At 54.0% G+C, this 25555-nt stretch overlaps 1 protein-coding gene across 1 annotated transcript in view; it reads left to right on the top strand.

Moving 5' to 3' along the window:
* The window catches only part of DCHS1 (dachsous cadherin-related 1), a 53549-nt gene that overhangs the window by 14978 nt on the left and 13016 nt on the right, over positions 1-25555 (top strand). Inside the window, exons 3-15 of the mRNA XM_075414426.1 lie at positions 9343-9531; positions 9646-9877; positions 10964-11200; positions 11535-12554; positions 12762-12949; positions 17946-18042; positions 18223-18380; positions 20408-21242; positions 21558-21797; positions 22268-22393; positions 22691-22900; positions 23488-24351; positions 24847-24960. Of these exons, the coding sequence (XP_075270541.1) occupies positions 9343-9531; positions 9646-9877; positions 10964-11200; positions 11535-12554; positions 12762-12949; positions 17946-18042; positions 18223-18380; positions 20408-21242; positions 21558-21797; positions 22268-22393; positions 22691-22900; positions 23488-24351; positions 24847-24960 (4510 nt within the window). The remainder of the gene's footprint in view (positions 1-9342; positions 9532-9645; positions 9878-10963; positions 11201-11534; positions 12555-12761; positions 12950-17945; positions 18043-18222; positions 18381-20407; positions 21243-21557; positions 21798-22267; positions 22394-22690; positions 22901-23487; positions 24352-24846; positions 24961-25555) is intronic.

Below are 25555 nucleotides of genomic sequence, written 5' to 3'. Positions count from 1 at the left end.
CACGGCATGGGCAACAAACAGGAGGAGCTAGAAGCCATTGTGCAGCAGGACAGCTATGACTTAGTTGCCACTACAGAAGCATGGTGGGATAACTCTCATGACTGGAGTGCTGGAATGGATAGCTATAAGCTCTTCAGAAGGGATAGGCAAGGAAGGAGAGACAGTGGGGTGGCTCTGTATGTTAGGGAGTGTTTCGACTGTATAGAGCTCAATGATAGTGATGATAAGGTCAAGTGCTTATGGGTAAGGGTGACAGGGAAGGCCAGCAAGGCAGATATCCTGCTGGGAGTCTGTTTTAGACCACCTAACCAGGATTAAGAGGTGGATGAAGCATTTTACAAGCAGCTGGCTGAAATCTCACAATCGCTAGCCCTTGTTTTCGTGGAAAACTTCAACTTACCAGATGTCTGCTGGAAATAAAACATGGCAGAGAGGAAACAGTCTAGGAACTTCTTGAACTGTGTGGAAGATAACTTTCTGACGCAGCTGGTAAGTGAGCCTACCAGGGGAGGTGCCTCGCTTGACCTGCTGTTTACAAATGGAGAAGGACTGGTGGGAGACTGGTCATCAGAAGCTGTCTTGGGCTTAGTGACCATGAAGTGATAGAGTTCTCGATTCTTGGTGAAGTAAGGAGGGTGGTCAGCCAAACCACTACCATGGACTTCCAGAGGGCAGACTTTGGCCTGTTCAGGACACTGGTTGAGAGACTCCCTTGGGAGAGAGTCCTGAAGGGCAAAGAGGTCCAGGAAGGCTGGACATTATTCTGGAAGGAAGTCTTAAAGGCACAGTAGCAGGCTGCCCCCATGTGCCGCAAGATGAACCTTTGGGGAAGACAACCAGCCTGGCTGAACATGGAGCTTTTGCTGGGACTCGGGGAAAAAAGGAGAGTCTACCACTTTTGGAAGGTGGGGAAGGTGACTTAGGAAGAATACAGGGATCTCGTTAGGTCATGCAGAGAGAAAATTAGAAAGGCAAAAGCCCAGCTAAAACTCAGTCTGGCCACTGTTGTAAGAGATAACAAAAAATGTTTTTACAAAATACATTAACAACAAAAAGAGAGCCAAGGAGAATCTCCATCCTTTATTGGATGCAGGGGGGAACATTGCCACCAAGGATGAGGAAAAGGCTGAGGTACTTAATGCCTTCTTTGCCTCCATCTTTAATAATCAGACCAGTTATTCGCAGGGTATTCAGCCTCCAGAGCTGGAAGACAGGGATGGAGAGCAGAATAAACCTCCCATAATCCAGGAGGAGGCAGTTAATGACTTGCTATGCCACCTGGACACTTACAAGTCTGTTGGGCTGGATGGGATCCACCCAAGAGTACTGAGGGAGCTGGTGGAGGAGCTTGCCAAGCCACTGTCCATCATCTATCAGCAGTCCTGGCTAGCAGGAGAGGTCCCAGATAACTGGAGGCTTGCCAATGTGACACCCATCTACAAGAAGGGCTGGAAGGAGGATCCAGGGAACTACAGGCCTATCAGCCTGACCTTGGTGCCAGGGAAGATTATGGAGTGATTCATCCTGAGTGTGCTCACTGGGCATGTACAGGACAACCAGGGGATCAGGCCCCACCAGCATGGGTTCATGAAAGGCAGGTCCTGCTTGACCAACCTGATCTCCTTCTATGACCAGGTGACCTGCCTAGTGGATGAGGGAAAGGCCATGGATGTTATCTACCTGCACTTTAGTAATGCCTTTGACACTGTTTCCCACAGCATCCTCCTGGGAAAAACTAGCTGCTCATGGTTTGGATGGCTGTACACTTCGCTGGATAAAAAACTGGCTGGATGGCTGAGCCCAGAGAGTTGTGCTGAATGGAGTTCAATCCAGCTGGCGGCCGGTCACAAGTGATGTTCCCCAGGGCTCAGTTTTGGGGCCAGTCTTGTTTAATATCTTGATCAATGATCTGGATGGGGGGGGTTGAGTACTCCCACAGTAAGTTTGCAGGTGACACCAAACTGGGCAGGAGTGTCAATCTGCTTGAGGGCAGGAAGGCTCTGCAGAGGGATCTGGACAGGCTGGATTGATAGGCCAAGGTCAACTGTATGAGGTTCAACAAGGCCAAGTGCTGGGTCCTGCACCTGGGTCACAACAACCCCATGCAACGCTCCAGGCTTGGGGAAGAGTGGCTGGAAAGCTGTCTGGTGGAAAGGGACCTGGGGGTACTGGTCGACAGCCGGCTGAACATGAGCCAGCAGTGTGCCCAGGTGGCCAAGGCGGCCAACAGCATCCTGGCTTGGATCAGGAATGGTGTGGCCAGCAGGAGTAGGGAAGTGATTGTGCCTCTGGACTCAGCACTGGTGAGGCCGCACCTGGAGTGCTGGCTTCAGTTTTGGGCCCCTCACTATAAGAAGGACATTGAGGGGCTGGAGCATGTCCAGAGAAGGGCGGCGAGGCTGGGGAGGGGTCTAGAGAACAAGTCTTATGAGGAGCAGCTGAGGGAACTGGGGGTGTTCAGTCTGCAGAAGAGGAGGCTGAGGGGAGACCTTCTCGCTTTCTACAGCTCCCTGAAAGGATGTTGTAGAGAGGTGGGTGTTGGTCTCTTCTCCCAAGTAACTAGCGATAGGACGAGAGGAAATGGCCTCAAGTTGCGTCAGGGGAGGTTTAGATTGGACATTAGGAAAATTTTCTGTAGTGAAAGAGTGGTCAAGCATTGGAACAGGCTGCCCAGGGAAGTGGTGGGGAGTCACCATCCCTGGAGGTGTTGAAAAAACATGTAGATACGGCACTTCGGTATATGGTTTAGTAGGCATGGTGGTGTTGAGTTGACAGTTGGACTTGATGATCTTAGAGGTCTTTTCCAGCCTCAGAGATTCTATGATTCATGTCCTGCTCGCTGCCCACCCAGACCCCCAGGACATTTTCCCTGGAACTTCTTCCCCAGCCTGGCAGTCCTGGCCTGTGCTGTTGCAGGGGTGCTTTGCTTCGCAGAGCAGGACTTGGCATTTGTCCTCACTGAGTTTCATGTGGTTTCTGTTGGCCCATTCCTCCCATCTGCCCGAGACCCTCAGGTTGCAGTCCTGTCCTCAGGCATGTCAGCTGCTTCCTGCTGCCCAGGCTGGTGTCAATGGTAACCGTGATGAGCGTGCACTCTGTGCCTGCAGTGGGTCATTGCTGAAGATGTTAAGCAGGAGAGGTCCCTGAGCTGATCCCTATGGTTATCCACTTGTCACCCACCTCCAGGCAGAGCCAAGCTCATGAACCACTACCCTCTGTGAGCAACCCTCCAATCTGTTTTTGACCCATCTGGTTGTCCAGCCCTCCAAACCATAACATCCTGCCTTGGATATGAGGATGGTGGGAGAAGGTGTCAAAATCCTTCTTAAAGTCAAGGCAATTGTCATCCACAGCTATCATCCCTTCAACCATAGAACCCACCATAGCATTGCAGAAAACAAACAGGATGGTCAATCCGTGCTGGCTGTTCCCCTCCCAGGCTCCTCCATGTCGCCAAAGACATGCTACAAGAGGACTCGCTCTTGGAAAGCAGCTCTGTGGAGAGGGACCAGGGAGTGCTGGGGGACGACAAGTCAACCATGAGCCAGCAGTGTGCCCTTGTTGCCAGGAAGGCCAATGGTATCCTGGGGTGCATTAAGCAGAGCGTGGCCAGCAGGTCGAAGGAGGTTCTTCTCCTCTACTCTGCCCTGGTAAGGCCCCATCTGCAGTACTGTGCCCAGTTTTGGGCTTTCCAGTTGAAGAAAGATGAGGAACTACTGGAGAGAGTCCAGTGGAGGGCTACAAGGATGATGAGGGGACTGGAGCATCTGTCCTATGAGGAAAGTCTGAGGGAGCTGGGCTTGTTTAGCCTGGAGAAGAGAAGGCTGAGAGGGGATCTTGTAAATGCTTATAAATATCTGAAGGGTGGGTGTCAGGAGGATGGGACCAGACTCTTTTCAGTGGTGCCCAGCGCCAGTAGAGGGGGAAACGGGCACAAACTGAAGCATAGGAAGCTCCATATGAACATGAGGAAGAACTTCTTTCCTGTGAGGGTGACAGAGCACTGGAACAGGCTGCCCAGAGTCTCCTTCTCTGGAGTTATTCAAACCCTGCCTGGACAAGGTCCTGTGCAGTCTGCTCTAGGTGGCCCTGCTTCGGCAGGGGGGTTGGACTAAGATGATCCCCAGAGGTCCCTTCCAACCCCTACCATTCTGTGATTCTCTGATTACGTTCTCTGTTGAAGACCTACTTCTAATCACTGCTACTACCTCTGAGTCTGATTCTGCCCTTGTAAGACTAAGGGGCGGTTGTTCTCAGAAACCCTCTCTGTATTGGTATTGGTGGGTGGACCAGGCAACCTGTCCTCTTCCTGGATAAACCAGCTGCAAAGTCAGAGTGTTTTCTGCCCTGTAGCTTTCCTGTTCTATCCTGCAGGACCCCATTCTCCACAGGGACATCCTTTGCCATCAGGAAATAATGGCTGCATGTATGCATCCTGCTATTGCTTATGGGAAGTATTTCTGACAGCAGTCAGCTCCTTGGTCTTGAAGAGAGAGGGAGACTGAGGCTCAGGGTCCTGCAGAGCATCCTGCTGGAGTCCAGAATGAGGCCAGGGTTTCTGAGCAGCACAGAGACAGTGCTCCTGCCTGTCTTTTGGCTTGTTAAGATATGCTTCCCTATGAGCACAGTATTTCTCTGGAACCTGCTGCAGCTGTGCACAGCACATCTCCCTCCATGCCTTGTCCTCTCATTCTGCCTACAGTATGTTACTGGGATAGCCCAGCCTTCACACAGCCTCACATAGAGCCCACTCAGCCAGGGGCAGCACTGGTGTCTCCCAGCACTGCACGCTGTGCCAGCCATGGCCAGGTCTGGTCTGCAACAGGCTACCACCCCTCTCCCATGTCCCACAGCACACCCCGTCCCTACCTGCCTCTTGTAGCTCCATCATGTCCCAGGTCTCATACAGCTGCTCACATGGGCACTAGGACTGGCACCTTTCTCTTGTCAACCCCAGTGACACCTCCCTGTATTGCCAGCTTCCTCCACAGCCCCTATCCAGGATATCCCGCGGCCGTTTGGTGGTGCCTCACAGTTCTGCTGTGGCTGTGCTGAGCCAACGCCTGATCACGGGCTGGAGAGCACAGCCTGGGCTTGAGGCACTCAGTCTCTCTTCACATGTGCCTTTGCCCTTGCAGGGCAGCAAGCAAGGCAGAGCAGCACAGCCTCAACCTGTGAGGATGTGCCAGCAGTGTCCTGGTCCAGGGCCAGCTGGAGGTTCTTGCTCCCCAGCAGTGCAGGGTTCAACAAAAATACAAAAGAGTGGAATTCCTCGCTCCAGGGCACAGTAATATGGAATTGTATAGATTCAGAAAGCAACTACCCACATTCACAGAGAAAAATCCACTAAAGGCTTTAAACACAAGGATATCAATGCTGGGCCAGGAAATTCCTGAGATGAAATTGCCAAGGAGGCCGCAGTACCTGAGGGAGGCCTCTGGATTATAGACGCTGGGTCTCACAGAGAATTTCAATTTCCCAGGCCACCCAGGGGTGACACACAGCTGGGTCTGCTGTTCACTAGCAAGGGAGAACTGACTGAGGATGTGGTAAACGGCAGCAGCCTTGGCTGTAGTGACCATGAACTAGCAGTGTTCAAGATCCTAAAGGGAGTGAGGAAGGAGGGTAGCAGAGTACAGACCCTGGACTTAAAGCAAGACTTCAGCTTATACAGGGAACTGGTAGATGGGAGGGATCCCATGGGAGGCAGCTCTGAAGGCTCTGAAGGGAGCTCAGAAAAGCTGGCAAGCCTTCAGGTCAGCATACTGCAAGCACAGGAATAGTCCATCCCGGTACTCAGGAAAACAAGGAGACATATCAGCAGATGACCTTGGCTAGACAGGGACCTCAGGGCCAAGCTGCAATGCAGAAAGGCAGCATACAAGAGGAGGACACAGAGGGAAGTTACAAAGGAGGAATTTATAAACATTGCCCAGGCATGTAGGGATGGCGTCAGGAAAATAAAAGTTCGAGTGGGGTTGAGACTTGCACAGAAAACTGAGGGTGATAAGAAAACCGCATTGGTAGTAAAAGGCTGAATAAGGGGCCATTTCTGAATGCAGTGGGTGATTTAGTGACAGCAGACACAGATAAGACTGAAATACTCAATGTTTCTTTTACCTCAGTCTTCACCAATGTCTCCCAGGCCTCCATGCTTCTTGAAAGGGTTCAAAGAGCTACCAGACCAGGATGAAGACTGAATCAGGATTTCTTCAGTGAACTTGATCTGTACAAGTCCATGGGACCCAACAGACTGCATCAATGGATGCTGACAGAAATGGACTTGCAGGGCTGCTTTTTCAAATGTGGTGGAGATCAGGGGAGATCCCTGACAACTGGAGGAAAGCAAATATTGCACCCCACCTTCAAAAAAGGCCAAAAGGGTGATGTAAGGATCTACACTCCTGTCAGCCACACTTTGGTGCTTGGGAGAATCATGGAGCAAGTTGCGTCAGGGGAGGTCTAGACTGGATATTAGGAGAAATTTCCTTTACTGAAAGAGTGGTCAGGTATTGGAATAGGCTGCCCAGGGAAGTGGTTGAGTCCATCCCTGGAGGGGTTCAAAAAACATGTAGCTATTGCACTTTGGGATATGGTTTAGTAGGCATGGTGGTGGTGGGTTGAGCGTTGGACTTGGTGATCATTTCCAACCTATGATTCCATGATTCTATGATTCTATGATGGTGTGACTAGATCAGTGGACAAGGGAAGAGCTACGCATGTGATCTATCTGGACTTCTGTAAAGCCTTCGACATAGTGCCTCACAACATCCTTCTCTCTAAATTGGAGATACATGGATTTGATGGGTGGACTGTTCGGTGGATAAGGAATTGGTTGGAAGGTTGCAGCCAGAGGGTAGTGGTCAATTGGCTCCATTCAGGGAGATGCCTCAGGGAGCCCAGGGAGATGGTGCTATACTGCATAACAGTGACAGCTCATTCGCTGTTACCAAAATCTGACCCAGCTCCTGTGGCAGAAAGCTGGATTTCCAGTTAGCTTCCCCTGTGGGTATCTTTCTTAGGATGGTGACCGTCAGAGGATGGTTAAGGTGCAGAAGCAAGGCTGTTCTGGAAGCACCAGAGCCCATGGCCCAAGGAGCCTAAGAAAAAGATCTTACTCTGCTGCAGAGCTTGTTGCTGTACAGCGTATTAAAGCATCTGACATGCATTTTAGAGCACTTTCAGTGTGATAAGCAGTTCATTCTGAAGGAAATAAGTTACTAATTTACCCCATAGTGCCTATTCCAGTCACTGTGGCAGCTTATCAGTTTCAGGCGCATTTCCTTCTGCGGTGGTAGAGAATGCTACCAGCTAAAACATGGGCATTGCACACAACTCAAGTGTATCTATGCAGGGCTGTTACCCCAGTAATAATATCCAACATGGAGCCAGAATGCAGGTGATCTGAAGACAGGCTTCAGCAATGTCGGTGAGGTCAGATTTATACTCTCAAATGAGCAGCTCCACAGCAAAGGGAGCTGGGGCAGGAGGGAGGGGGGGTGTTGCACTCAGGGGAAGGCAGGTGGGTCCAATTTCTCTAAGTGCTTTCTGGCAGGGTTGCTGTCATGGCACCTGTGGCTCTGAGTGCTCTGCAGCTGGAGCCGGGAAGGGGGATCCTGTTTCATGGTGCTTCTTCTGGCAGCTGCTGCAGGATTGGGCAGCAAATACTCTGTACAGGGAGCATGGTGCTCATCGTAGATGTGCTGTCAGCTTCTCCCCTCGGGCACTCCCTTAGACCGCAGGCAGCAGGGCAGGAGAGCTGGTGAGGGTGTGCTGCGGGTGCTGCCTGCCCTCCCCGGAGGCTGTGTATCAGTGGGCCCGAGAGCGGGCAAGGGGCTGTCTCTGGTGCTGCCTGCCCTCCCCCGGCGCTGCCTGCCCTCCCCGGAGGCTGTGTGCCAGTGGGCCGGAGAGCGGGCAAGGGGCTGTCTCTGGTGCTGCCTGCCCTCCTGGGGTGCTGCCTGCCCTCCTGGGGTGCAGAGCGTGTGGTCTGGAGGGAGGGAGGGAGGTCCCACCTCTGCCTGCCTGGTTTGTTCTTCCCTGGCCCAGCCGCTCTCCGTACTCTCTCTTGTTGCTCCTCCACCTCTGGTGCTGGGGTGAGTGGCTCAGGTTAAGGGCCCTGCCCGGAGGAAAGAGCTGTTTGCAGCCCCCAGCTGGGCCCTTTCCTTGGCGCGCGAGCAGCGTTCCTGTGCTGCTCGCTCACGGGAGCCGAGGCCCCACTGCTGCTGCTGGGAGGAGCTGTGGCTGATGAGGCCTGAACTCCACTTCACCCGGGCCGGGCCCAGCTGCCTCCCTCCTGGCTCCGTCCTCCAAGCTTTGTTCTCTGCGCATAGCTCCCAGCTGGTGGATGAGCCATGGGCAGTGGTGCTGGGGTCAGAGGGAAGGAGCTGCTTGCTGCTGATCCGAGCTCCACAAGGAGCCCAGGGAGGAACTGAGGCCTTGCAGGCAGGGAGCAGTTTTAATCCCCCTGCTGTCTTTGTAACTACTAATGCAATTCCTGTTCCCCAGGCTCCGGTGGGCCCTGGCTGTCACAGGGCAAGGCCACCCTCAGTCATCATCCTCAGAGCCCAGGACACAGGGCTCTGAGAGCAAGACAGAGCCAGGGTCGTGGTGAAAAGGGGGCTGGTTTTCTGCCTATCTTGTTTTAAGCCTCTCTGCAGAAAAGAAGGGGCAGAGGGCCAGGCGCAGCTGCTGCAAAAGCATGGGTTGTCCTCACTGGCTGATCACGCTGGGTGCAGTAGGGGTGCTTGGCTGCTAGATCCCTGGCATCTGTGTGAGGCTTGGCCTTGCTGCACCCCACCTTCCTGTGGCCTTTTCCTTTACTAAGGCAAGTCTGTTGACCTGGGTCATGGATGTTGCCCCAGGGGTGCAAGAAATGAGGTATCAGCTGCAACAAGGCACGCCTGGTAGTGCAGGGGCCCATGGCAGCACTGTAGCTAGAAAGCATGTTGCAGCTTTTGCGAATCTGCAACGCTGTGCTCCTGCACCTCTCTGTCCCCTCATGGGGACGGGGCCAGCATAGGCTGATCTTGGGTTGCCCCACAGCTGCCTGCAGCACTGCCCAGGGCACTGTCTGCAGCCAGTGAGCCCCTGGGAGGTCCTGTCCTCTTGCAGGGAGGGCTGCAGAGGACATGGTGACATGTCTGGGACAAGAATCGCAGGGTGAAGGCAGTAACTGTCAGTCTGCTTTACTAATGGCCAGCTTTGAGGACTGTGCAGTGGTTGTGGGCCACAGAGCAGAGGGCAGCACTGGGTTATGGAGGCGGTTGTGGTAATGGGCTGGGTCTGGCTGGTGGTCTTCTCTGTGGTGCTGGCCCTGCTCATGTAGTGCCTTCCCTCATCCAGGTGACAGCCACAGATGCAGACAGCGGCACATTTGGCTCCCTTTCCTATTCCATTGGTTCTGGCATCGGCAGTGTTGTCCCCACGCAGTTCAGCATTGACAAGCACACGGGTCAGCTGTGCACTGTGCAGCCTCTGGATCGTGATGAGGGCACGTCTGCCTATGATTTCACCATCACTGCTGTTGATGGGGTGAGTGCTGGAGAGGCCGTGGGGGATGCGATGCTGCTGACTCAGCACTGTACAGGGGATACTGTTGTCCTTGCCCCTGCCTTTTGTACCATCTCTGATCTGGTCCTTCCACAGGGGGGCCTGAACTCCATGATGTATGTGAAAGTTTTCCTGGAGGACATAAATGACAACCGGCCAGTGTTTTACCCACTGGAGTATGCTGCCAGCATCAGCACACAGAGCATGCCAGGTACAGCTGTGCTGCGTGTTACTGCCCACGACAAGGATGAGGGGCTGAACGGGAAAGTGACCTACCGCATTGTTCTGGGAAACTCACCCCCTCTCTTCTCCCTCAACAAGGACACAGGTGAGAGGGAGCTCAGGGGGTAGCTAGAGTAGGCAGAAATCAGAGCAGTGGGATACGGGCAGCTGTAAAACCAGCCTGAGGGTCATTGCTTGGCCATCTCCGCAGTGCAATCTGCCGCCAGAATATGTCTGTTCCTCTCCCTGCCACATCTTCCCTGCCTCGGCTTCTTGAGCCTCTGGCAGCCCCTTCCCAGACTCAGTCTCTGACCTCTTGTTTCTGGTCCCTGATCTGCTGTTCATTTGTCCCATCTTCCTTCCTCTCCCTCATTCCCCATCCCTGACTGTGCCTTTCCTCCTGCATGCTGCTTGCTTTGCCCCATCAGGCTGTAACCACTTAGTTTCTTGTCCCTGCCCAGTTCCCTCCTCATCCCTGCCCCGTTCCGTCCTCTCCGCTGCTCAATTTATTCTCCTTTCCTATAACTCTCTGTTGCACTCAGTCCCACCTTTCTCACTGGCTGCATCTGCTCTGCCTTGCATTGGCCACCAAAGCCAGAGCAGTTTCTGCTGGGGCGGTGAGTGTATGGGCGTGTGGTGCGAAGGGCTCTCAGTGGGACAAGGTGTCCTGTGCTCAGCACAAGCATCAGGGTCTCTACACACTAGTCCCCAAGTTCCCAGAATGTGACTGGGATGAGACAGGCCTACCAGCCATTCTAATGCAGGGCCACCTCCTTCGTAGGGCCTGTCGAAGATGGTCCTTCAGTTCTACATCTCCTCTAGGAGCCTCCCCACAGCCCAGATCCCACCTGCTGTGTCGTGACCCTCACCGTGCGCCCCTCATTGGAAGCCCTGTTCCTTCCTTTCCCTCTCCCAAGACCTGCCCTCTGGCTCATTTCCCCCAGCCCTTACCACTGCTTAGGTCGGGCTGGGCTTAAGGCTGAGAAAGGAGGATTTGGGGAGGCTTTCCCAGAAGGATTCTTCTTCTTTGCTCCAGTTCTTCCATGGTGAGCTCCACTCTCCCCTGCAACGCACACTTTTTGCTGCCCACTTAGGTCTTCTTGTTCAAGCTTATGGTTTGGCCTGTTCCCTTGGTGCCAGATGAAAGGCAGGGGTGCAGGCATAGTGCCTTCTGAACTGATTTCTTTCCTAGGTGTCATCTCCCTCTCATGGTCCCTGAGTGGTAAAGCCAACACTCTGGTGCAGCTGGTGATCTCTGCACAAGATGATGGGGGTCTACAGGCACAGCCAAATGCCCGGGTGAACATCAGCATCGTGGAGGGCACAGTCTCACCCCCTGTGTTTGAGCAAGCTCAGTACTTCTTCACGGTGCCTGAGGACATGCTGCAGGGTGCCACTGTGGGTGCTGTTCGGGCCCAGAACCCTCCAGGTATGGACTTGCCTCTTTTGTATGCAGTCACTTTCCCTGTCCCTGCATCGTTTTGAAGGTCCAGTACCACACTTCCTCATGGAGCAACCCTGTTCTGGGAGGTTCTCCACGCACATCTGAATGTGCACCCGTCTGATTGTCACTTAACTCAGTGTGTGCTCTCACACACGTGCTTACATCTGTGCATACATGCACATGTACACAATGCCACTGCACACCTCCTGACCAGAGTCTGCTGCAGACAGCACTGCCCAACCCTGCTGCTGTCTGCTGGGGGCTGAGGAGGTGAGCCCAGTACACAAATCATTCTTCCTCTCCATTTCCTTGTCCACAGGTCATGCTGATGACATCTTTTATTCCATCTCCTCGGGGGATCCTCATGGCTACTTTTCCATTGACTCTGCCTCTGGGAAGCTCCGCACCAGCCTGCCTCTTGATCATGAGTCCCAGGCAGTCCTCATTCTGGATGTCCAGGCCCGAAGTGGTTCACCTCCTGCCTATAGCAACACACGCGTGAAAATCTCTGTGTCAGATGTGAATGACAACGTGCCAGTGTTCCCAGCCCCCTCCGACTCCATTCTGCTGCCAGAGGCCACAGAACCTGGGACTACAGTGTACACTTTGCAGGCTGAGGACCGTGACAGCGGTTCCAACGGCCAGGTGAATTTTGAGCTGGTGTCAGGAGGTGATGGCACCTTCAGTGTGGAGCGCTCATCAGGGGCAGTGCGACTGATTGGGACTCTGCAGTATGAAGCCAGCGCAGCCTACAGGCTGGCCATTGTGGCCCGAGACAGTGGCATTCCCCAGCTCAGCTCCACATTCACGCTGCTGGTGCATGTGCAAGCCGAGCACGACAATGGGCCCATCTTTGACACACTCACCTACCGCGTGGAGGTGCAGGAAGGTGTGCCTGTCTCCACCCGCTTCCTGCAGGTGCGGGCCCTGGCACGCGATGCAGAATCCATGGCCCTTACCTACCACTTGCGTGCAGATGGGGATGCTGCCAGCTTTGGCATCATGCCTGAGAGTGGTTGGCTGTATGTCAAAAGCACGCTGGACCGGGAGACGCGGGACCTGTATGTGCTCACGGTGCTGGCCTCGGCAGGAGGCAGTGCTGCAGCGGGGGAAGCCCGGAAAACAGGCACCAGCACTGTACGGATCAGCATCACTGATGAGAATGACAACAGCCCCCGGCTGAGTGAGGAGCGTTACTTCTTCACTGTTCCTGAGAATCAGGCTCCTGGTAGCAGTGTGGGGAGGGTGACGGCAAGTGACCGGGATGCTGGGCAGAACAGCCGGCTCACCTACCGCCTGCTCCAGCATGATCCCAACTTCCTTATCCACACACAGACAGGTGAGAGACTTCCTGGCTTCCTAGGCTGGGGCTGGCTGGGGAGAAAGCCCAGGGCAGGTCAAAAGTGATGTGGGCCGGGCCAGTGCCGCAACAGAGCATTTGTCTTTCTACCCCTGCGGTGCTGGGCTCCCCAGCAACATACCTGAGCACAGGCTCTTCTCTAAAGCAGTTTTTGGGCTGAGCTGTGTCCCCGCTTCTCCCTCACAGGGGAGCTCAGCACCAAGCATAGCCTGGACCGGGAGCAGCAGTCCAGCTACCAACTCTTGGTGATTGTGCAAGATGGGGGAGCACCACCCCGCAGTGCCACAGGAACCGTCTATGTCACTGTGCTGGATGAGAATGACAACGCTCCTGCTTTCCTTCACGTGGCCAGTGGTCAGGAGCTGCCCGTGCAGGTAGGGGCAGCAGGCTGGAGCCCTGGTGAGGCAGGGGTGTGATAGCCTCTGGGTTTGGGGGCAAGGTTTCAGGGGGAAAGGGAGTGGGCAGGGACACGCAGGATAGTTTTGGGGTGGGAGATAAGCAGGCACAAGTTGCATCCATGCAGCAGCCAGGGCAGTCTGGTAAATCTGATTAAGATGTGGTAAGATGGACATGTCCTTGGGAAATACAGACATCCCTGCGCACAGAGCAGGTGAGGGCTGCAGAGGTCTCTGAGACCAATAGAAGTGACTAGCAGGCAGAAGCTCTTGGCTCACACATGCCTGCAATGAGGGAAGGTGAAAGGGAGCTCTAAACCTGACCAGCAGAGCCAGGGGTAATACACTTGCAAGCAGGGAGACAGAGGGTGCTGTTAACTTGTAGGTCTCAGAACTTTCGGATTCCGTGATAGCCACTCATCTTTCTGGGAGGTCCAGAAAGCACTGCCCAGCTGGACTTTGCACTCACAAGGGTTTGCTGAGAATGTGCTGTGGGTCCCAGACCAGCTTTCCCTCTCAGCACTGTGTGGTGGCACAGAATCACAGAATCCCAGCATGGCAGGGGTTGGAAGGGACCTCTGTGGGTCATCTAGTCCAATCCCCCTGCTGAAGCAGGGTCACCCAGAGCAGGCTGCACAGGACCTTGTCCAGGCGGTCACCCAGGCACTGAGCATACTGCAGACAGAGTTATGCCTGGTCTGTGGTACACAACAAAAGTGGATGAAGACTAACACCCCCCCTCAGCCCCAGATGGCTGCGTCTGCTCTGCTGTGGCCCCTGTGGAGTGACATGTGTGGCAAGGGCTCAACTGGAGGCAGCTGAGTGGCGCTGGCAGCAATGGAGCAGGATGGGCAATCGAGGCCCTGTCCTCATCTCCTCTGCACAGAGTGGGGAGATCCTGCAGCTGAAAGGATGTGCTTGCTCTGCGCTTTGCTGCACTTCAGGCAGTGTACTCAAAGCCGCTTGCACTGTGCTGGGTTTAAAACGTCACAGTGATGGCAGCCTTGCTCTGTCACAGGTCCTGCCTGAGCTGAGCACCCGAGGTGGGTCAGAGCAGGCAGGACTGTATTGGCAGGTCACTGCCTCACCTGGGTGGCCATCAGCACAGGACCCGGGGGACACTTTGCAACTCCAGTCAGGCCTTCCCTGTTCATTAGTTTTTCCTGCCCTGTTCCAATTGCAGCCATCGCTTGACCAGCCTTCTTCTTGCATGTCCAGCTGGCACCCTCTGCTTGCAAAACTGTCTGGCGAGGCTTGGCCTGGATGAAGGCATCTCTTGGGGCCTGGTGGAGGCAGAGGAAGGCAAAGTTAGTCTTGTCCTCTCTCTGAGCAAGGCTCTGGCCTTTGAATCCCTCCTGCAGACCAGGGACCAGTCAGCTGTGGCATTGCTGAGACTGGAGCTGAACAGGCTCTGCAAAATGGCATTGCTCACACTCTTCAGTTTGCTGAGTGTCCTGGCCCGTGTGTGGGGACACCCACAGCATACTCACACAGCAGGCTCTGCAGCTGATTCCAGTGTTTGGGGCATGAAATGCTGGGAATGTCCTGCTAGAGCTCAGGAGGTCTCTTCTCATACAAAGGTACCACAAAAGCATACACATCCTTCAGGAGACAGAGCAAGGCTAGGACAGATTTAGAGTCCTGAAGGCAGGTAAATGGTGTGACAGTTTTGAATGAAACAAGTATTTGGCCATTTTGGTTTGAAGTTCTCCTGCTAGAAACACTGGTAAAGAAGGGTAAAGCACAGGAAGAGGCCACTGCTAATCGTCATCCAGGTGTAGAAGAAAGGCTTAGAGGGAAAAGTAAAAACTGAGTGATAAATGCAAAGCTCAGTGATTTAATGCAGACTTGCTTAGTGAAGTTTCTTGTTGATGTTCATTAGGCAAAGCAGAGGGAGGTTTCTGTATTGGCACCTTGCTTTAAGCATCAGCTGGTGGGGTATCTCCCACTGCAGGGTTGCAAGATGAGCTTGTCAAGCACATTGGTAACACACTGGCAGGACCAGTGGTGTTCACACAGGAGCTGCAGTAGTAATGGATCCTCCCAGGGAAATGATCACTAGGAAAGGGGAGAGGGAGCAAAGGGAAGGAAGCAGTGATCTGTTTTCACAGAGGGGCAGTGTCACTGGCCGGTGCCTAGGATTGGTGCTGGTATCCTTGCTATTTAGCTGTTTCATGTATCCTCCAGAAGAAGTAACTGTTGATGTTACTGGTCTATTCGTAGTAATAAAGGTGAGTGCTCCCTGTGAATAACTGTAGAAGGATTTGTTTTACTGTTCAATGGGATCTTGTTTTACTGTTCAGGTAGGAAAGAAGATGGGAGATGAAATTCACTGTTGCTAACTGGAAAGTGATACGCATCACAAAAGAGCGGTATGAATGTCACTTACACGGTGACGGGCTCTGAATTGGCTACATAAGTTTAGGGAGAAGACTGGGGCATCGCCATGAATGCTTTGTGAAAATATCAGCTCAGGGCTCAGCCACAGTCAAAAAGGCAAATCAAATGCTGAATTTTGTTAGAAAAGGAACAGGGAATGAAATAAAACATCATTACCCTACATCTCAAATTCTGCACACGCTCTCTTCCCTGCCTCCATTCCACTAAATAAGCAGTAGTGCTAGAAAAGGTTCAGAAAAGGATGTTAATGTGACCTCCAGTAGATAATGGTTTCCATGCAGGAAGAAAATACTTGGGCATTCTTTGGCATGGAAGAAACTGCAGGAATATAACAGTGTGCAGTGAGTGACACACAGAAAGTTACTGGGAAATTAGAAGCTGCTTTTTTCACAAGACCTAGGCAGCTTAGTAAGAAATGACCAGGCAGCAGGTTTAAAATAAACAAAGGCAGCACTTTTTTTGTGCAGAACATAATTAAATTGTGAAATCATTGCCAAAAGTTGCATGGGTTCAAAATTAGATGAATTCATGGAAAGGAAAAAAATCCGTCAAAGGCGGCTGAACAAAAATATGATCTGTGGCTCAGGAAGTGACTTAGCCACAGACTGCTGGAAGCTGGGAGGGTTTCACAGGAGAATTATTCCATATATACCCTATTTTTTGCATCTTCTCTATATCTCCACTGCCAGCCACTGTCAGAGCTATGCCAGTGGTTGCGATGGCTCTCTGGTCTTTCAACCAAGCTGGTGTTTGCAGCAGCCTTCTCGAAGGGTGGACTTCTGACCTGGACAAGCCTGCCTGGTAGCAATTTTACTAAGGCTGAGGTTTTTGCAGAGGCAAGACCACTTCTATTGCTGTTTATTCCTCTGTTTGTGCATCTGAAATGGCATTTGTACATGGAGCCTGTGCAGATGCTGCTCATTTAACTCCTCTGCTAAGTCACTGCTTTCTTCAGATGGAGTTTAGTTCCTTGTGGAAGAGGAGTATGACCACACGCTCAAAGCAGGAGCCCTTTGTGTCCTGATTGAGGGCGATTAGGGACAGCATGGGGGGCAAGCCCTGCCCCAGCCTGTTAGAGAGGGGTTGGAAGGGGCCTCCCAAGCATGGCCCCACTCAGGGGTGTCCACGCAGACACTCATTTTCATAAACAGGCAAGCTATATTTAGAAGGTCTTCTGCCTCCATCACTGCTGTGAAATACTGTTCCAGATTCCTTGATCTGGTAGTTAGAAACCATCTCTTAATTTCCAGCCTAAACTAATTTCTGACCACTTTATACTCATTTGTTCTTGTGCCAATATTGTGTTTTTGCTTAAACAGCTCTTCTCTCTCCTTGGAATTTCCCTCCCCTCTCCCCAGTGTTTACAGAGTGCAGTCACATCACTGCTTGGCCTGGCTAAACAAGTCCAGCTCCTCTGGTCGCCCCTCCCTGGGCGCCACCAGCATGGTGCCAGCAGCTTGCGCAACAGCATTAACACTTGCCTCCTCACAGGAGCTTGCAGCCTCTTTCCTTGGATTTTTGCTCGAACTCCACTTGCCTTTTTCATAAATGCATTAAAATGGTACCACACAGAGATCGCCCAGCACAGCTGGATCTGTGAGGATGATTTGTGCTGTGGGATGTGCTGATAGGATGCGAATTTGATGTCTTCTGGTGTGTAAGTGACCACAGAGTCTGTGCCAAGTGGGGATCCTGCTGTACCAGTGAGGTGTGGGTAAATGCAAGGAGTCTGTGCTGGAGGAGAGACATGTCTGCCAGCAGGCATGAGTTGTTTGCTGAGGGTACTCCCAAAATCTGACAAGTGGTGATGAGCAGTAATGGGGATCTCCTTAACTATCCAGGAAAGGTGCTTGCATGCAGTGCTGTTACATGTGGTCTATTGTCAGGAAGCAGGTAACTCACCTCAGAATCATAAGCGGAGCACATGCATAGTTCATTTGATGGTACTGTGATGGACTGGCATAAAATGGTGGTCTTAAGTGCCTACAGACAAGCAGTCAGCAGTGCTAACTAGGAACAAAGGAGAGAAGGCAAGAGTCCTAAGAGTCCAGGTGTCTGAGCTCAGGAAGAACCACCAGCTGCATTTCCAGAGACTGCGGACCTTGCTGGGCTGGCTGGTGGGAACTGAGGAAATCACCTTCCATTGCCAGAGTGACTGGCCTCTGAGCCTGTCGGTGCTCACACCTTTGCATTTGCAGCTGAAGGGGTCTGTTGTGGGCAGAGAGAACCATGACTGCCCTGGAGCCCTGGATTTTCCTAGCTGTAGAGGCTTTGAACGTAAAACGGGTGAAATAGTTGGGGCTGCAGCATGCCCCAGTGCTGCTAAGCTGGTTGTTAAATGGCAGAACGGGAGGAGGGCTGGCAGGGCAGAAACTCCCTTTGCCAGCTTTGTTGCGGGCTTCTCCACGTTGTCCAGCCTCAGGCATAGCCTGTGGGTCTTGCCAAGGATCTGTGCCTTGGGTGAGGTGCAGGGCTGGTGTAGGAAGGTGCAGATCCTGTGCTGTGCTCGGGGGTTTGTGGGGGTAGTCTGAAGGGTGCCCTGTGCCACTCAGCTGCTCCCTGAACTGTGCTGCAGGTGCTGGAAGAGAAGCCATCGGGACTTCTAGTCGCCTCCCTGCAGGCCAAGGACCCTGACGAGGGTGAGAATGGGACCATCATCTACTCACTGATAGGTATGAGTTGCAGAACTGACTTATGGATGCCGCTCTCTGCCTTGCAGCCATCACCCTTGTGGGCAGCTGGGTGCCCACTGCCCCAGCCCTGCCATGCCACGCTCCCTCCTCCATCCCAACCTGCCCCCTGCCCTTCCTCCTCCCTGCCTCTGCTGGCAGCATTTCACCTTCTTTCTGCAGGAGCCTGGGCAGAGCGTTTCACGCTGCACAAGGCTACTGGAGAGTTGCGGACTGCCACAGTTCTACGCCGGACTGATCGTGCTGAGTACATCTTCACTGTGACAGCCAGTGATCGGGGCATGGTGCCTCGCAGTACGTCAGCCATCATTCGCATTCAGGTATCGAGCACCCCAGCTCCTCTTGTCCCTGCACCATTTACCCCTCGCTCACCTCTTCGAGGACACCATCCAGCTACCTGTCAGCCTTCCTTCCCCACCTTCTCACCCTCCACCACCTTCATCCCAGGGCACCCTCTGCGCTTGCTCAGCTGTTGATCCAGCCCTAAAATCTGTGCGGAGAACCTGGGATGGGAATGGATGGGTCTATCTGCCACTGTGCACATGCTCATTTGTAAAGAGGTCAACAGCATTAATAGTAAGCAGTTCTGTCTTTTCCAGAATTGGATAGCCAACCCTGTCCTAGATATGCTGTTGCAGAGAAGAGCTTAGAGGTCCCCTGTACAGAGATATTAATTCTTTCCAGCATCTACTGAAAACAGTGTTCCTGATGTGTTGGGTGTTCTGTATAACTTTGGCACTCACTGTCTGGTGTATTGGCCCAGACAGCCAAGTCCTTTCTCTGTTGTTAGTAATGAGCTCTCATTTACAGAAGAGACTCCAGTTTCCCCCCAGTCAAGGCTCTTTCACAGCACACCATTTCACATCTTCCTGTCCCTGTTCTTGCAGTTCCCAAGGCCACTTGACTCTCCTGGTTTGATATTCTGCTGCTTCTCTGTGTTGGCAGTGCCCTCTTGCCGTCAGCAAGTTCGTAAAGTACTCAGCTTTCTTTTGCTCTTGCACCTATCCAAAGTAAATGTCAGCACCAAAAGCCATCTCTGCAAAGGCCTGCTAATCACTCTCCTTGAGCCACTCGATCTTTTAGTCCCTTCTGTCACACAGCCATACTCATACTGTGCCTTTCCCTAGTTTAATGAGTGATCTGCCATGTGCTCCTGCATTAGAGCCTAGCTAAAACCCAGGCAAGTTAGACACACTGCACTTCCTTTGTCCATCAGGAGAGAAGCAGTGCATTAGCCTAGCACATCTGCCTTTAGCCATTCCACCATACATTTTATACCATTTCCTTTTTATGCCATGTCTGTAACTGTTCTCATTAAAGTTGTTCTACAGCCTTCAAAGTGTTGAGGCCAGGCCGGCAGGCTGTTTGCCCCTGTAGTGCTTGTTTGCATCCCTATAATGTAGCTGACAGTCGCTAGTTTTGATACCCCTCTGGGCTGACAGTTTTGCTGTATTCTGTTTTCCCCAGCAACCTGACATGAGTGCATGGAGTTCTTCAACACATTTTCCCTTCAGATAACACTATGGCTTTTCATGCATCCTCTGTCCCATCCACAGGTGCAGCTCATCCCCAAATTAACTTCAGTACCTTTAATAAAACTAGTGATAGTATTTATTTATTTTGGGGTCTTACTTGGTTGTCTTTCTTCTCTGTACCTCTCGTATGGATGAGTGTTACCTCTCTTCTTGCCCATTCTTGCTTATGTTTTGCAGAATTGTTTCTGCTGGTGCCTGTTGCCTTTGCAGTATCTAACACGGTCACAGAATTACAGGCTCACAGAAGGGTTGCGGAGGAAAGGTGCCTCTGGAGGTCATCTTGTCCAGCCGCCCTGCTCAGCCAGGGCCAGCTGGAGTCAGTTGCCCAGGATCATGTCCAGGTGGCTTTCAACTGTCTCCAAGCATGGAGACTCCACCTCTCTGGGCAATCTGTGCCAGTGCTCAGTCACCGTCATAGTGAAAAGTGTTTCCCAGCGTTTAGAGCAACCCTCCTGTGTTTCAGCTTGTGCCCATTGCCTCTCATCCTGGCACTGGGCACCACTGGACAGAGCCTGGCTCCATCCTCTTTGCACCTTCCCTTCAGGTATTGAGGTACTTTGCTGAGCTTCCCCCCTGAGCCTTCTCTGCCCAGTCCCCGCTCTGTCCGTCCTTACCTACCCTAGTTCCCCAGGGGAAACTCGTGTTTTTCAGGTTGTTGTTCATCTCTTAGAGAAGACCTTGCCTCTCGCCTCTTGGCCTCCCAACACCTGCGCTCTGCAGGCCCCATTTCGCCCTCTCCCCTGGCTCCCCAGTAGGGCCTCCTGGCACACAGTGCCCTGGCGTGTGCCCCTCACTGCTGCCTCTCCTCACAGGTGCTGCCATCCTCCCGGGTGCTGCCACGGCCTGACACCACTGTGCTGACCCTGCAGCCTCTGGAGGGTGTCAAGCCAGGGTCTGTGATCGGCTCAGTAGCACCCCCAGACGCCCCTGTGCGAGGACAGCTGACGTACACAGTGGTAGGAGGTGGGGGGGATGGCACCTTTGTGGTTGACAGTGTCACAGGGGAGATTTATGCTGCCCGGGAGTTGGACTATGAAGCTGGGGCACGGCACATGCTTCAGGTGAGTGCTGAGGACACGCAGCATGGCTATCCCTCCAGCCGACTGGTGCTGGTACAGATCCATGTGCAGGACTGCAACGACCAGACACCCACCTTCCCTGAAGACCCCATCACCATCGTGGTGCCCGAGAATGCCCAGGCTGGCTCATCCGTCTTCACCTTCCAGGCGCTGGACGGGGATGGTGTGGGTCCCAATAGCCAGGTGCGCTATGCCCTGCTGCACCAGGAGCCCCCCGGGGCTCCCTTCCAGCTTGACAGCCGCTCAGGGCTGCTGACCCTTCGCCGGGGCCTTGACCGGGAGGCTGCTGCCTCCTTCCTCTTGGTGGTGGAAGCCATGGACCAGGCCCGCAACATCAGCCAGCGCCGCTCGGCAGCTGTCACGGCCCGTGTGTTTGTGACTGATGAGAATGACAACGCGCCCGTGTTCCTCTCACCTGCTGCCGTCAGCGTCATGGAGGACCAGCCGACGGGGTTCGTGGCACTGCATGTGGTGGCCCAGGACAGCGATTTGGGAGAGAACGGACGTGTGAGCTACTCATTGCGAGCAGGCAACAGCGACGGCTGCTTCCACCTTAACCCCAGCACTGGTGAGGTCCCAGGAGGATGCAGGGTAGCCGGCAGGGACACGGGGAACACGGTGGCAGAGGAGGGTGTGGGGATACATGAGGGTGTAGCATGGTGCACTGAAGGAAGGTGTGGGCTGGGGAACCCAGAGGAGGGACATTTCTGGGGTGTGGAGAGCCCCAAGCGTAGTACCTGGTTGGTGTGATATTGCTGTCTGTCTTGAGACCTGGCTGTCCCTGGCTCACACCAGTGCCTGCAGCCTTGCTATAGCTCTGTCCTGGGAACAGTCGGCCCTGGTGCAGTGTGGTCCCAGCTCGCCCCTGTCCCTGTATCTGTAGGTGCACTCTCCATTGTGCGGGCCCTGAACCGGGAGGAGGTGGTGCAGCACAACCTGACTGTGGTGGCCATGGATCACGGTTTCCCACGCCGCTCTGCCACACAGCTACTGTCCGTGCTGGTGCTGGATGTCAACGATGAGGCACCCACTTTTGAGAAACCTGAGTATGAAGCACACATCATGGAGAACTTGCCAGCTGGCAGCCCTGTGCTGCAGGTGCTGGCCACGGACCGGGACCTGGGTGAGGATGCAGGGCGAGAGTGACCTGCCCAGTTTGGTCAGGGGCCCTTCTGGAGATGCAGCACCCAGGACTGGGTGCACTCTGCTACCTTCCATCTGGTTTGGAGAGCCTGGCTGACCATGGAGGGAAGGATCGTCACCTGGCCTGGAGATGAGAGATGGCTGAATCCTGGGAGAGCTGAGAATGAGAGCAGGGACTGTTATTCCCTCTGCTCCCCACGACAATGGCCTTCGTTCCTTGGAGGTTCCTTGGCCCATCTTCCCATCCACAGGCTAGGCTGGGCCGGGACCTCCCTCCACCGCACATCTCTGCCCCAGCTTTACTTGCCAGAGAGTGAGATCATCCTCTCCCACAGCCTGCGTGACCCCTGGGTGGGAAGCCTGGGAGGAGGGAGGTGCAGGGCTGTGAGCCAAATGAGAGGCTTCTGGGGTTGCTTCCAGGCAGCCTTCAAACCATGTTCCTCCCTGCAGGTGCCAATGGGCAGGTGTCCTATGGGGGTGTCTCTGGAGGGCCGTTCTCCATCCACCCACAGACGGGGCTTATTGTCACCACACATGCCCTGGACCGTGAGGAGCAGGAGCAACACGTGCTGATGGGTAGGACTGTGCTGGTGCATGAGAGGGGTGAGGCAGACGTGGGGTATGGGAGCACAGGGGAGGCAGATGGGTGCTCCCCACTGCTGGGATAGGGCAGTATTGCAGGGGGGGCAGGCTGTGGGAAGTGATGGGGGTTTGTGGAGCGCACGGGGTTGTTGGGTGGTTTGAGCATGCAGGAATGCCGGTGATCCCATATCTGGCTGCCCCTGTCATTGTCTGGGTGTTTGCGTATGACAGCCTTGATACTAGCTCCCAGTCAGCAGGGTGGCCTGCAGTGCTCTTGTTGTGTTCCTGCAGTCTATGCACGGGATGGTGGCCTGCCACCCAACCTTGCCAAGGCAACAGTGCGGATAACAGTAGGGGATGAGAATGACCACACACCACACCTAGAGAGTGAGTCCTGCTCTGTGGAAGTCCCTGAGAACCAAAGCCGTGTGGCACTCTACACCCTGCGGGCCACTGATCCTGATGGAGGCGAGAACGGGCGCTTGGAATACCACGTGGCAGGTGAGGTGCACAAGGAGCCCTGTAGCTTCTTTCTTGGCAGTGGGTAAGGGCTGTTCACCGTGGGTTGCCCATGGCTCTGGGAAGCATCACCTGTGGCAGTTCCTGTTCCACTTCAGTTCTCTTCTGCTCCAAACCACGTATAGTTGCTGCCACCTCTCAGCCCTCTAGTTTCTCTGAGCACCCCGAGATCTGAACAAGCTGCACTTTCTCATTCCCCAGGCTCTTGTCTGGTTCCCCAGGCTTGGAGTAGTTCCACACCTCTCTTGGCTGTTCTGAACTGTTGAATTTACAGGTTGCTAAGTGTGATCTCTTTGCTGTTATCATGCCATACGTTATCTAGGGGCTCCCTGTGGCAGCAGCGCTGGCCTGTAAGCTGTTGGAGCCAGTTCTTACACACACACACACACAGAGCTGGACCAAGGAGGTTCAATCCTACTGCAGCCTTACAGAGAACAGCTCACTCTGCCTTCCCTGCCAGGCCACACTGGGGTGGACTTCATGCTGTCCTTTCTGGGCAGCATAGGGCAGGTCCTTCCTTGTACCAGTTGTAGTCATGCTGTCTTATTATTCCCTCTCTTCTTTTCCAGATGGAGACCCTGGGCAGGACTTCAGCCTAGACCCAGTCTCCGGTGTCCTCTCTACTGCACGAGCCCTTGACCGGGAGCAAGTTGCTTCCTACAGCCTCATAGTGGTGGTGCAAGACCACGGCACCCCTCCGCGCAGTGCCACCATGTCAGTGAACGTGCGGGTCTTGGACCTAAACGACAACGCACCTGGTTTTTCTCAGGACACCTATGTGGTGGAGGTGCCAGAGGATTTGCCTGTTGGTGCCCTGGTGCTGCAGCTGGTGGCTGAGGACCCTGACGAGGGCACCAATGGGCAGGTCTCTTACTACCTAGGCAATGAGTCACTTGGCATGTTCCAGGTCGAGCCGCAGAGCGGGTGCATCAGAAGTGCCCAGGTGCTGGACCGGGAACGCCACCCCAGTTACAGCTTCCTGGCCAAGGCTGTGGACTCAGCACCATGGGAGCCCAAGAGCACAGCTGTGCGTGTCACGGTCACAGTCCGAGATGTCAATGACCATGCCCCTGCCTTCCTGCACAGCCCACTCACTGTCAACTTGTCCCGCCACACACCGCTCAAGCAGGTCGTGGCCACCATGAGGGCAGAGGACAGGGATGCGGGTGCCAATGCCTCTATCCTGTATCGCCTTGCTACCCCCAACTCTGCCTTCGCAATCAACTCCTACACAGGGGATATCCAACTGCTGCAGCCCCTGGGCTCTCTCAGCCAGCGCCAGCGGACGCTCTTCATCCTGGCCACAGACCTGGGGCAACCAGCACTCTCCTCTACTGGTGTGGTGGTGATCCACTTGCAGGAGGAGCCCTACCGGGGGCTGCGCTTTCCCCGGAGCACCAGCGATGTGGCTCTGCCAGAAAATGCTGCCCCAGGTATCAGCTGGGCAGAGTGACCAGCAAGTGCTGGGATAAAATGGCACAGGACAAGAGGGGCGGTGGGTGGTGGGCTGGCAAAGCTGTGGGAAGCTCAGATCCAGGGAGCACTGCAAGGTCTTGGGAAGCACCATTATGCTTTGGGTAGACCCAAGAGACTGCGGGATCTGACTGGTGCCCAGGCTGTTCAGGGTGGTAATCGCTGTGGGTTTGCCTCAGGGTGTGCAGATCACCGTCGGCAGTCACAGGTGCCCAGTTGCTCCTGGTAGGTGTGCAGGGGCCACAGTGAGACCATAGAGGGGCTGTGGACAAGCCCCACGCATCCTGGCTCCCAGCCCAAAGTTACCATTAGGTCTCGCTTCCTCTGGCAGCAATGTCCTCAGGCAGCACTCTGTTCCTGCGGTACAGCATGTGCTGCCAACACGCTGCCCTAACCCTGACTGCCACCTGCCCTGAGACTCTGCTGCCCCTTCACACTGTTTCAATCTCTTCCAGGCACTGCCGTGGCAAGCATCCAAGCTGTGCACACAGGGGGCTCTTCTGGGCACATCATGTACAGTATCATCAGCGGCAATGAGAAGAATGCTTTCATTATCCAGCCCAGTTCAGGTACAGCACCAAGACCACCTGGGGAAGTAGCAAGTGGAAGGACAATGCCTGCTCAGCTATCACAAGGCTCAGAGCCCCCCCAAAGGCACAGGAACACAGTCCACACCTCTATACCAGTAAATTAGTGTTAGTATTTGGACGTGGACACTAACCTGTCATTGTCCAGAGATTGTTAGCACAGCTCCTAGCATGATTTTCGTCCCTCCTAACTGAACCTTTCCCCAAAAACCCCTTGGCCCAGTTCAGGAGTTAGCAGAGGCCAGGATCATCGCTAGGATACAGTCTGTGTGCACCCCCTGCCTTAGATGGTAAGTTCAGCCAAATGACACATCCTATGTTGGGGCTTCATAGCCAGACACCTGGACTGACACTCTTTATTCTCTGGTGTGCATGTAGCTGCTGTGACTGCAGCACTGCTGTGGATTCACGGCTGTAAACTGTTGTGCAGTCCCAAAGGTGGCAATAAATGGGGAACCTGTCCAGTGGGCATTCTAAGGGAGCCCTCCCTCTGCACCACACTGTTCCCTGAGCTGTCAGCAGGTGCTGAACAAATCAGTGGTGCTTGTGGGTGGCTGATACCCCAGGCAGAGCAGCA

The sequence above is a fragment of the Opisthocomus hoazin genome, chromosome 1 (assembly GCF_030867145.1).
Source record: "Opisthocomus hoazin isolate bOpiHoa1 chromosome 1, bOpiHoa1.hap1, whole genome shotgun sequence".
Classification (NCBI taxonomy): Eukaryota; Metazoa; Chordata; class Aves; order Opisthocomiformes; family Opisthocomidae; genus Opisthocomus; species Opisthocomus hoazin.
This window is presented reverse-complemented; position numbering and strand designations above follow the sequence as displayed.